The 10,403-nt window shown below is 65.6% G+C and overlaps 2 protein-coding genes across 6 annotated transcripts in view; both read right to left on the minus strand.

The window, feature by feature from the left end:
- Positions 1-1,104: 1,104 nt before the first annotated feature.
- Positions 1,105-6,213, minus strand: KLHDC8B (kelch domain containing 8B). Of its 3 annotated transcripts, none has more exons than XM_035337957.1 (6): positions 6,061-6,213; positions 5,086-5,568; positions 4,478-4,642; positions 4,067-4,291; positions 3,859-3,987; positions 1,105-1,205 (listed from the first exon to the last, which is right to left on the minus strand). In XM_035337957.1, exons 2-6 carry the CDS (start codon positions 5,459-5,461, stop codon positions 1,120-1,122), a joined length of 981 nt encoding a protein of 326 aa, XP_035193848.1. In that variant the 5' UTR covers positions 5,462-5,568; positions 6,061-6,213; the 3' UTR covers positions 1,105-1,119. The 3 variants fall into 3 exon arrangements, with proteins under 3 accessions (XP_035193848.1, XP_035193846.1, XP_035193847.1); XM_035337955.1 differs by lacking the exon at positions 1,105-1,205 and adding an exon at positions 2,709-3,368 and having other exon boundaries at positions 3,886-3,987; positions 6,061-6,212; XM_035337956.1 differs by lacking the exon at positions 1,105-1,205 and adding an exon at positions 2,709-3,368 and having other exon boundaries at positions 3,886-3,987; positions 5,989-6,104.
- Positions 6,214-6,866: 653 nt separating this feature from the next.
- Positions 6,867-10,403, minus strand: part of LOC118173424 — a 4,090-nt gene continuing 553 nt past the window's right edge. The window contains exons 3-7 of one of the 3 annotated variants that reach the window (XM_035337951.1): positions 9,604-9,989; positions 9,059-9,219; positions 8,546-8,672; positions 8,380-8,424; positions 7,870-8,345 (exon numbers count right to left, since the gene is read on the minus strand). In XM_035337951.1, the coding sequence (XP_035193842.1) occupies positions 7,932-8,345; positions 8,380-8,424; positions 8,546-8,672; positions 9,059-9,219; positions 9,604-9,989 (1,133 nt within the window). In that variant the 3' untranslated portion in view covers positions 7,870-7,931. Of the gene's footprint in view, positions 7,529-7,869; positions 8,346-8,379; positions 8,425-8,539; positions 8,673-9,058; positions 9,220-9,603; positions 9,990-10,403 lie in introns of those variants that run through there. The other 2 variants (XM_035337952.1, XM_035337953.1) reach the window with 2 other exon arrangements.

Consider the following 10,403-nt stretch of genomic DNA (forward strand, 5'->3'; position numbering starts at 1 on the left):
GCTCTGCTCTGCTTCTGTGCTTTGTACAGCTCGGGCGTGCAGACTGACACCCAGTTCTGCTATCGCTGCACTGAGGTTGAATACAGCCCTGCATCACAAATGGTGGGTTTCTGTCCTTTTATTGTTCATGATTTGAAAGCCTAGAACTCCGTTCATAGGAGACCACAGGGCCCTGTATCCATTTACTGCACTTCCACTGGTATTAGGAAAGGATTTGCTGGTACTTTGTGCACCAGCTATAGGACTTGGCACCCGCTTGGTGCATTATTTTAAGTTATTATGCAGACCTATTCATATTTCTGATGTGGCTGGAGCTTTCTGGTTTGAGTGTCTACTGAGTTTGTGGAACATGATAAATGAAATTTTGTATTTCCGTCTCCCCAACAACAGAAAGAAATTTCTATAAGGAAGCACATTTTCTTAATTATAGGTTTGACAGCTAACTCCAGTCCCAGCCTCCCCCCGTCCGTAGCAGAGCTCTGTGGAGATCTGCAGTGTTGCCTGGTGCTGGCTTGTAGCAACAGCTTCTAGCATTGGGGAGTTTGGCCAGATACTTGAAGGTTTTCATTTAGTAAAAATTAAAAGAACATGCCAGGAGATAGACAGCAATATATCTTGTACATTCCTCAACTGTTTTTCTTTCGTTCGTTAGCATTTCATTAGCAGCTCACATGAGCTCTTCAGTTAATAATGTGTCAGTCTTAAGCGCAGTCAAGGCCATCGTTCGTTTTGCCTTTTTGCCTGAAGATTTCTCCATCCATCCCAACATGTCCTTGGCTATTGTCCTGGCCACTCTCTTCCCCTAATTTGGATGGGATCTGGGTCTAGTGCCCAAAAGTGAAGATAGAAAAGAATGAGCAATCCAAACTTTTAGAATAGGTCACGGATTTTTCTCTGTTTATCTCAAGTGAAGAGTCAAGCCAAATGGAGCTGCAGTGGGTGGACGTGTCCCAACCCCACACGAAACGTGCAGGAGGCAAGGGTGCTAATAAAAGAGAGGTGAGCTCCCTGCAGGGCAGGGGCTGCTGGCCCCGCCAGGCTGGCACCATTGCCACTGGAAATGCCACTGCAGCAGGGACACATGACAGTGAGGTGCTCCCAAGCCGTGGCTTCCCCCTCTCACAGCTGCCACTGCCGTGCTTTTGGAAAAATCAGTGCCAGGCACCGGTGCCCGCTGCACAGCCCCCTGTCACTGGGAGGGAACGCTGCAGAGGAGGTGCGCAGGACTGTCAGCGTGCTGGTGACTCAGCGCCTGATTTATCCTGTCCATGCGATGCTCCCACGGGACAAGCTCATTAATCAGGTCTGTGTCTCCAACGCAACTCCAAGATTTAGGGTCCCACACGACAAAAGTTGTGGTGAGAGTGAAGTTCTTACGAGCCTCAGCAGCTTCTGGAAAGGGCTGGCAGGCTGGGGAGAGGTACCATGGCTGTCCCTCCCTGCACCTCTGGAAGAAAAAGCCCACCAGGGCCGAGCTTGTTGGGGGAGTGTTGTGAAAATGGGACGCTGCTGCAGTATGAGAGAGCCAGAGCCCCCATGTGCTGTGCCTGGAGGATAGGATCTCTCTTTCCAGCCCCCAGACCTCCCAGCACAGCGCAAGCTGCTGACTTTGTCCAGCTGCCAGCGCATGCCCCCCGCTGCTGAGGCAGGGCTCAATCACGCATTCAGGGCCCCCTGCTGATGCTGCTCCTGGCACAGCTGTGGTTTCTATGGCAACTCCAGAGGTGGATGCAGGGATACTCCGGCCGAGGTACCAGGTATCCCAGGATATTCCTCCCAAAACAGAGGCAGGCAGCTCCTCTCTGAGCTGTGCCCATCATCTCCCACGCGGTGCCCCGGCACATGGCACGGCTGGCACTGCCGGCACATGGCACTGCTCTGGCTGCTGTCGCGCTCTGTGGCACCTTGGCCGCCCGTTTCCCCCTGTGCTACCCACCCGAGGATCGTACCATCCGTCTTCTCCAAAAGGTCAGGCATTCACGCTTGATATTTACCCGGACCTGTGAGATCTTTCTAATGTCATCTCATTAAAAGACCAAATCCCTTGGCTGTGCCTGCGGCCGCTGCTCTGTGCTTTGGGGTGCGTGACTTTGCATGGAGCTAGAAGCAATAAAGCTCAAGCAGGACCACGCACGGTGATGAGCGATCTGGGACATCGGTCCCCACACCCATCTCGCCATGTGCCCCTGAATGCCACCCACAGACATCATCAGCACTGAGTTTACCTTCCCATCCTGATGCCAGTAAGCGGGAAATGTGCTCCTTCTCCCCCAGACCACGCTCCAGCCTTTGCGACAGGGCAGTTCTGGTGCTGGGGGCAGACCACGGGCTCAGAGCAGCCACCCCAGGCAGCCAGCAGCCAGGTCAGGACGGCTGGAGGAGCACCCCAAGCTGGGCAGCAAGGCAGGAGTCCCGTGAGTAGCAGGAGACAGGGACCTCCTGTCTCTTGTAGGGGATGTCTCTTCCCTTGCCAAACCTCTTACTTCTCAGCAGCACTTTCCCAGGGTCTTCCAGCAGCCACCTCCATCCCGTCCTCTCTCACACTCCAGCTCCCTCTGATAAAACTCCTCTCTCTGCTGCCGTGTTCACCCCCTGAAGCCTCTTTGCAGGGCCCTGTTGGGGAAGAGCTCTCTGGGCTTTCCCTTGGGTTTTTCCAAGGGGCCGCAGCACATCCCCACCCAGAGCAGGACAACACAGCTGCAGCAGGGTAAAACCGCACGTGTTTCATTTATTCGAGGTGCTACGTCACCTCCTAGGCACTGAGCTACAGGGCACCTCTGCGCTACATGAGACATCGACTGGGTCTACGACGACACAGCACTCACTGCTACACACACGGCACGGACACGGGGCCGAACGGGGCGGCACGGCGGTGACGGCCCTGCTTCCGCGGCTCCCCGCGCCGGCGGCCTCGGCCCTCCCCAGGCACCGGGACAGCAGGATTTGTCCCTGGGCTCCTCTGCCGTGGAGCAGCGGCAGCACCCGGCGGTGTGGGAGCCCAGAGGGATTTCGGATGCATTGCGAGAAACCGTGGCCGCTGCGGTGCCCGGTGTCATGGGACAGCAGCTCCCCAGAGCTGGGACGCCCCTGCACGGGTGCACGCACACCCTGTCCCCGTCTTCAGGCACTTGGTGCTCCGCCGGGGCTGCTCCCCGGGCCGTGGGGCCCCGCTCAGGGCACCTCCCGCAGGCACAGGGCCTCCACGGCGCCGCTGGGGCCCTGCGCAACCCCACCGATGATGAAGAGCAAGCCGGGGGCTGAGCAGCTGGAGCAGGAGCAGCGGCCGGTGGGCATGGGGGGCAGCGGCTCCCACCTCTTCCGCGAGAGGCTGAACCCTTCCACCGAGTCCAGGGGGCACGACTGGTTCCCTGCAAGAGACGGCGCGGCATCAGCCCCTCTCTGTGCACCCCAGGCTCTGCCGTACCCTGTTCAGAGGCTTTTAATGTCCCAGACGAATCCCACTAATTGTGGCTGGTCCCTGAGCGCTCGGCAGCAGGGGATCTGCAGTCCCAGCAGTAATTATGCGGGGGCACAGTGGGATTAGCAGCATCCCCAGGGTGATGTCTGCCGGCACCCCACTGCTCGCCTTCCCTCCTGCCCTGCCGCCAGCTCGGCGTGCCCCGAGCCCTGGCCGTGTGGCTGGGTGCTGTGGGTGCCCTCCCTGCAGCGTCCCCGCCGCCGAATGGCAGCACTGACCTTTCCCCAGCTCTCCCGGGAGAGGGATGCGGCGCTGCAGCCCTGCGCAGCCGGGCTGAGCCAGCATGCGGCGCACAGCGCCGGGGAAATGCAGCTGTGGGGCAAAAGCAGCCCTGTGGGGAGCACCAGCAGCCCCTGGGAAGGCAGTAGGGTCTCAGCAACATGCCACGCGGCTCCCCCAGGTGTTACCGAGGCCGCCCACGGCCACCACTCGTCCTCCCAGGCAGCCGGCCACGAAGTCAGCTCTCTTCTCCCTCATGCGGACGGCGCGGCTGGGCTTGCTCCAGGCACCTGGAGGGCAGAGGCCGTCAGCAGACGCCCCCCAGACCCCACGCTGCAGGCAGGCATCATCCGGGACGCCGGGGCTCACCCTGCACGGGGTCGAACATCTCCACGGTGTTGACGAAGTGGGGTCGGGAGTAGAAGTTGTGGGGCCCAGGCTGCTGCAGCCCCCCGAGGCTGAAGAAGACGCCGTCGGCAGCGGCGCAGGCGGCGAAAGCGCGGCGGCTGGGCACGCTGGGGTAGCGCGTCCAGCTCCTCGTCTCCAGGTCGAAGGCCTCGAAGGCGGTGACGGGCAGCTTGCCCTGCCGGCCCCCTGCGCACGGACGAGATGCTGAGGCTGCCGGCACCCTGCGGGGCAGCCGGCACCGCCAGCAATGCCCAGCTGTGGTGCCGGGGCACGGTCTGCACGGAGCGAGCTTGGGGTGTGCCGGGGGCTGCAGGGGAAAGCCCCCCCCGTCCATTGGGGCAGCCCTGAGGGGTGCTCGGCTCGCCCACCTACCCAGGAGGAAGATCTTGTTGCCCTGCAGGAAGGCGGATGCCCCGTAGCAGGGGGTGGGCATGGAGGGCAGGGGCTGCCAGTGGTCCTTCGCCGGCTCGTAGACGCGGACCAGCGCCTGCGGAGAGGTGTCTGCTCCCATTCCCCCCAGCGCGTAGACGGCACCGTCTGTGAAACCAGCTGAGTGAGGCGGGGAAGGCTCCTGGCCCCGTGGCCGGTCACCGCTGCGGGGTGGCCGGGGACAGCGGGCACGGCGAGGCCTGATGCCGGCAGTGCCCTGACCCCGCTCGGACCCCTCGCCCGCCCCAGCTGCCCAGCGCAGAGCCCGGCACCAGGCCATCGGCTCTAATTATCCTCGGCAGCACCATCTCCCTGGAGACACCATGGCAACACAGCCATGCTGCCAAATCCCTCTCCTGCCGCCGCCGGCACCCCTGCCCGTGCCCACCATGGCCCCGCTGGCCTCCTGCCCCCGGGTGATGCCACCACGTCCCCAACCCAGGCACAAATGTGCGCGTCCTCTATGGGACACTCATCCACGGGCTGCGCTGAAGCTCGGAGGTGAAGTTTGGGCAGAGCCCGGCGGCTGAGCACCCGTCCCCATCGCCCACCTCTCTGCACGGCCGCGATGCCCATGGAAGGCTGGGCCAGCGCCGCCTTCTTCTCCCACTTGCCCTCATCCACGTGGTAGACCTCGACGGAGGCGAGGGGGCTCTGCGAGGCGTCCACGCCGCCCACCACCAGGATCTGCTTGCCCAAGGCGAGGGCGGCGGCACCGGCCCGCGGCGTGGGCAGCGGCGGGAGCGTGGTCCAGCGCTGGGCCGGGAGGTCGAGCACCTCGGCGGTGCCCAGCGCGCGCCCGTTGCCCCCGCAGCCGCCCAGCACGAAGAGCTGCCCGTCGCGGTGCGCCGCGCTGCAGTACACGCGCCGCGTGGGCATGGCGGGGAAGGAGACCCACGCGAAGGCGCCCGCGCCCGCCGCCGCCATGGGACGGCTCAGCCGCCCGGGGGGTCCCCGGGCCCCGCCGTGCCACCCATCCGGCCCACGGTGCCGGTGGGGCTCGGCTTGGCGCTGGCCCGGCTCCCACCGGGCTCCTGCAGGGGAGAGTGGAGGGGTCAGCACCGGGCACCGACAGACCAGCGCCTCCGGGAGCGGCACGGCATCCTGCTGCTGGGCTGCCGGTGCCTGGCACGCACCCCACAGGGTTCCCCCACCCCAGGGGCTCCCGCACCCCAGGGACTCCCGGTGGCCAGCCCGTACCTTCCCACCCTCCCGCTCCCCAAGGTTCCCGGTGCACGGTCCCGTCCCCCCGGAGGCTCCCGGTGCACGGCCCCGGCCACCCCGGGTCTCCCACTCCCCAGGTCTCCCAGCCCCCCCCTCACCCCGGGGGCTCCCTGCGCACGGCCCGCACCCCCCGCTGCTCCCGCACCCCGGGGTTCCCTGCGCGCACGGTTCGCGCCCCCCGGAGCACCCGCTCCCCGCCCCGGCCTCCTCCCGGGGCTCCCGCTGCGCACCCCCGGAGCCGTCCCGCCGCCCCCGGGCCGCCCTCTGCCCGGGAGCGGGGCAGGCACCGCGGCCGCGCTCACCTCGCCGCCCGTTCCGCCGCTCGCAGCTCCGCGCCGCCGCCCGCCCCGGGTCCGCCCGCTGCCGGTGGGGGCGGCGCCGCGCCCGCCCGCTCCCGTTCTCCCCCCCCCGCCCGCTCCCGGTACCTGCCCCCGGGCCCCGCTCCCGCCGTCCTGCCCCGGTGCCACGGGGCTCGCAGCGCCCTGCCCGGTTCACCGGAGCCCCCCTGCTCGCCGCCGCACCGGGGCTTGCCCCCAGGGGATCCCCGGGGCTCGGGGGGCACAGGGGGCAGCCAGGGCTGGAGGCAGGCGGGGGGAGCTCGCTGTGCCCTCACCCCCTGGAAATTCCTCCCCACTTTGGTGAGCTCTGCGAGCGAACACGGAGGGAAAGGTGCGTCCCCTTGGTCGTGCAGCCAGAGGTGAGGGCAGGAAGGGAACTCGCAGCAGGAAGCGGGGAGGAAGATTTGCTTTAAAATCAGGTGGCAGCGGCAGGGAGTCAGTCGCTCTGCTAGGGAGAACACTGCGGTGTGAGCGGCAGCCAGGCGTGCCGCAGGTAACAGCACGCTTCCCCGGGGCACCGGCACCGTGCCAGCTGCCCCTGCAGGACGCAGGAGTGGGAACGGAGGTGAAGAGCCGCGTGGCTGCGCGTGGGGCAGCAGCAGGGCCCTGCCCCACGAGCAGCGGGACACCGACAGCCGCAGGAGCAGGCATGGGGGGCAGTACCGCCAGCAGAGGGGCTCCAGCTGGGCAGACAGCTCCCACACCGCTGTGAGGAAAGGAAAGCAGTTTCCTCCAGGGTTGCCATCACACGAGCTCCCAGGACACTTGCGTTTGGGCCCGGGGGTTCCCGGTAGGATGGAGTGGACACGTCACACGTCGGAGAGGAGAGGGGAGGGGATGGCTCAGTGCAAAGCCCAGCCCGGGACTTTGTGTGCGGCGCGAAGGAAGCAGGGGCACATCCCTGTGCTGAGCCCCTCGGCCCTGGCCCCGCCAGCACGGAGGCATCACTGTCCATCGCGCTGCTGGCTCGGGGAGCTGCTCTCCATGCGGGCCAGGTAGCGGTCATAGTTCTCCTCACACCTCCTCACGCAGCGGAGGAAATAGTCCTCGTCAGCGATGGCCTCCAGGAGGTCGGTCTGCACCAGGCAGATGTCGTACAGCTCCGAGGTGGGCGCGCACCTGGGGCTGCTGCTGCCTCGCTCCGAGAACACCTGCGGGGAGAGCAGAGCGCAGAAGCACCCGCATCCTCGGCAGGCTGTGCCTGGCACGAGCACAGCGCCTGGGAGCAGTGCACGCATCCCACTGGTGGGGATCCTGCCTCCCTCCTCGGCCAGCGGCGTTCAGCTAAGCTGCTGGCAGAGGGCAGGGGTCCCGTTTGCACTCTAGAGGTAGAAGATGAAGTTTCTCCGGATGTCCCCTCCCTCCCAGATGGCTCTTTTGGCTCAGAACCAGCTCGTCACAGCGCGTGGCTGGGACTCCCCCGAGGAAAAGGCTGCACCAGGCAAGTGGAAAAAAACATGCTGTGATGTGGCCAACCCCAGGAAAGCCTCTGCCAGCAGCTCTGCCGTAGCTGCCACAGCCTGTTGCCAGAGCGGGCTAGGTCTGCTGCCAAGATAACTTGATGCCACCTGGCTGGTCTGGTGTCTGAGGAGCCCTGAGGTTATCTCCCCCGCTGCCCCGAGCCGAGCAGCCCAATTGACACAGCCATGCCGGCTACAGATGGTGAAAGGCAACGCTCCTTGATCAGGGAGGCAGCCTGAGGCTGAAGCGCAGCGCGTGGAGCTGTGCGAGCTGCTCTCTGGCTGCTGCAGACACGCAGGGCAGCAGCTGCTGCAGGCAGGGACCTCTCAGCGGAGCCTTCTGCATTAATTCACCTGAACCAGCACAGGCAGGGGCTAAAGCCTCCAACAGCTCTGCTCTGGGCAGTGACAGCTCCTGTCACCAGGCACAAATCCAGTAATTGAACGTGCTGTTATGGAAATGGATTTCTGACGAGCGTGCCATCCTTCTCCGTGCCCCAGGCGCCCCGCAGACCGTTTCCCAGCTGCTGCAGGCTTCCTCCTGTGCTGCCTCCTCCCGGATGGAAATGGGCCGGGGTTCAGGCTCACCGGTGGAGCTGCAGCTCTCGTGCAGGCAGCGACAGTTTGCCCAGCTGCCGAGGACCTTCCTGTCTGCCTAAGCGTTCCCTCTTTGAAGCGTGCCCCACCACGAGCACTGCCCTTTAAACACGGTGCCAGGACAGGCTGCGGCCGTGCAGCGCGGCAGGGAGCGGGGATGACCCCGGCGGAGCGGAGGAGCCCGGCGGCAGCGCAGGCAGCGCCCGACCCGCCTGCTGTTCTCAGCTCGGCCACTTCCAGGCTCCCCCCCGGCAGCCCCAGGCTCCCGGGGGGCAGCAACACCAGGGCGAAGCCTTGGTCCTGCTTTGTGCTCTCGTACAAAGGGACCACAGCGGGTCTGCCCTAAGCAAGGGGCAGGTGGCACCGAGGGGTGTCCAGCCGCCTACCTGGGGACGGACGATGGTGTCCGCGTCGTCCAGGTGGATGTTGTCGTCGATGAAGATGTGGTGAACGCTGGGGTCGTGGGGGTCGATCCACAGGGGCTTCCCGCCCTGCGAGGAGAACTCATTTCTGGCCCACCTGAAACAGCGAGCAGGGCGGCGAGCCGTCAGGGGAGGTAGGTGAAGGCAGGCAGGTTGGCACTTAGAGCCGGGGGAACGGGACGAGAGGCAGAGACGGTCCCGTCCCTCTGCACAGTGCTGCTGCCTCCTACAAAAGAAGCTTTTTGCAACCAGGGGACGAATTAGAGGATGTTCAGAGAACAGCAAGAGGTGCACCAGGGGATGGCGGCCTGAGGAGGGAGGCAGGAGCACCATCAGTCTGCCTACAGGCAACAATGGAGAGCATGGAAGTTACCGGGGCCGCAGCGACTTCACAACCACAAACCTAGGAGCTATCTCAGGCCAGGAGAATCACAGGGGAGGGGAAAATGCCCGACCCCCTTCCTTACCGCCCCCGTGTCTCACCAGTCAAAGTGGTCCTGGAAGCCTCCGACTCCCTCCAAAGAGCTGAAGTAGTCGTAGAGCTTCCTTCCGTCCTCGCGGGTGGCGAGCCGCTCCGCTCCCCTCCTCAGCACCACCTCTCGCTTGCTGCAGCGTATCTGGCCGGGAGTGAGGTCCACGGGGAGCTGTGGCGAGAGGTGAGAGGTTTCCAAAGCAAACAGACCGTTACCGCGCCGTCACGGACAACCAGCAGCAGGGGGGAGACACCCGATGACAGCGTGGGAACAGTGCTGGGGAGAAGGTGAGCCCGGAGAGCTTCCTCCCCCCGGGGAGCGGATGCGAACGACCATCTCGATGCTCCCTCCCCTTGCTTCTGTCTCTGCTCGCTCTCAGCTCGCTGAGGAGCAACCAGGGGGCTTCTGAAGCTCCTCGGCAGTGCCAGTACCAGCAGGCTGCCATCAGCTCCCAGCAGGGCTCCTGCTGCGCCACGGAGACCCCTCTTCTGGGGGAAGGGACCCTCCCCGGTCCCACCGGACCCCCACCAGACCCTCCCCGCGGGATGCGCTCACCGCCAGGTCCCGCAGTGCAGGGAACTGTGGGTGCTGCCCATCAAGGGCGGAGCGCAGCGCCCGCAGCGCGCGGGGCAGGTCGGTGCCGAAGGTCCTGAAGACGACGGCGAAGGCCCGGCCGTCGCGGTGCAGCGCGTCCAGCAGGCGGAAGAAGGAGGGCAGCAGGAGGTGGTAGCACTCGCCCTGCCCGTCCCGCAGCGACAGCTCCTCGTGGGGCTCCCCCGGCCACGCCAGCAGCCGCAGGTACTGCGCGTGGAGGCCGCCGAAGTGCTGCCCCGGGCCCGCCTCGGTGAAGGCCGGGTTGCGGCCGTAGCGGCAGTAGTAGCTGACGGCGTCGGGGCAGGGGGCTCGCAGCGAGGGGCGGTCGCTCACCCACTGCCACTCGCCTGCGGGGGACAAGGGGGACACGGGGACTCGCCTGCTGCTGCCCCTCGCGGGACTGCTCCCCAAGTGTCCCGGTACCCCGGCCTCCTGGTCTGCCCGGTCTCCCAGTCCTCCCGCCCCCCAGCTCCCCGGTCCCCGATCCCCCAGACCCCAGTCTCCCCAGCTCCCCCAGTCCCTCAGCCTCCCGGTACCCCGGTTCCCCAATTCCCCAGCCTCCCTGTCTCCCGGTTCCCCTGGCACCTCCATTCCCCAGCCCCCAGCCCCCGCGCCCCCGGCCCCTCAGCCTCCCGGTACCCCGGTTCCCCAGCCCCGCGGTCTCCCCGGTCTCCCAGTCCTCCTGCCCCCAGCTCCCCAGTCCCTGATCCCCCAGTCCCCGATCCCCCAGCCCCCAGTCCCCGATCCCCCAGCCCCCAGTC

Source organism: Oxyura jamaicensis, chromosome 12, assembly GCF_011077185.1.
Source record: "Oxyura jamaicensis isolate SHBP4307 breed ruddy duck chromosome 12, BPBGC_Ojam_1.0, whole genome shotgun sequence".
In the NCBI taxonomy this organism is placed as follows: Eukaryota; Metazoa; Chordata; class Aves; order Anseriformes; family Anatidae; genus Oxyura; species Oxyura jamaicensis.

What these genes read in the sequence shown, in the direction of transcription:
- KLHDC8B (XM_035337955.1), bottom strand. Translation starts at nt 5,461, where the DNA reads ATGGCGGCGGCGGGCGCGGGCGCCTTCGCGTGGGTCTCCTTCCCCGCC. An exon ending in CAACAAGATCTTCCTCCTGG is followed by an intron (nt 4,292 to 4,477) that starts GTAGGTGGGCGA and finishes GTCCGTGCGCAG; the next exon opens with GGGGCCGGCAGGGCAAGCTG. An exon ending in GGTGGCCGTGGGCGGCCTCG is followed by an intron (nt 3,369 to 3,885) that starts GTAACACCTGGG and finishes CGTCTCTTGCAG; the next exon opens with GGAACCAGTCGTGCCCCCTG.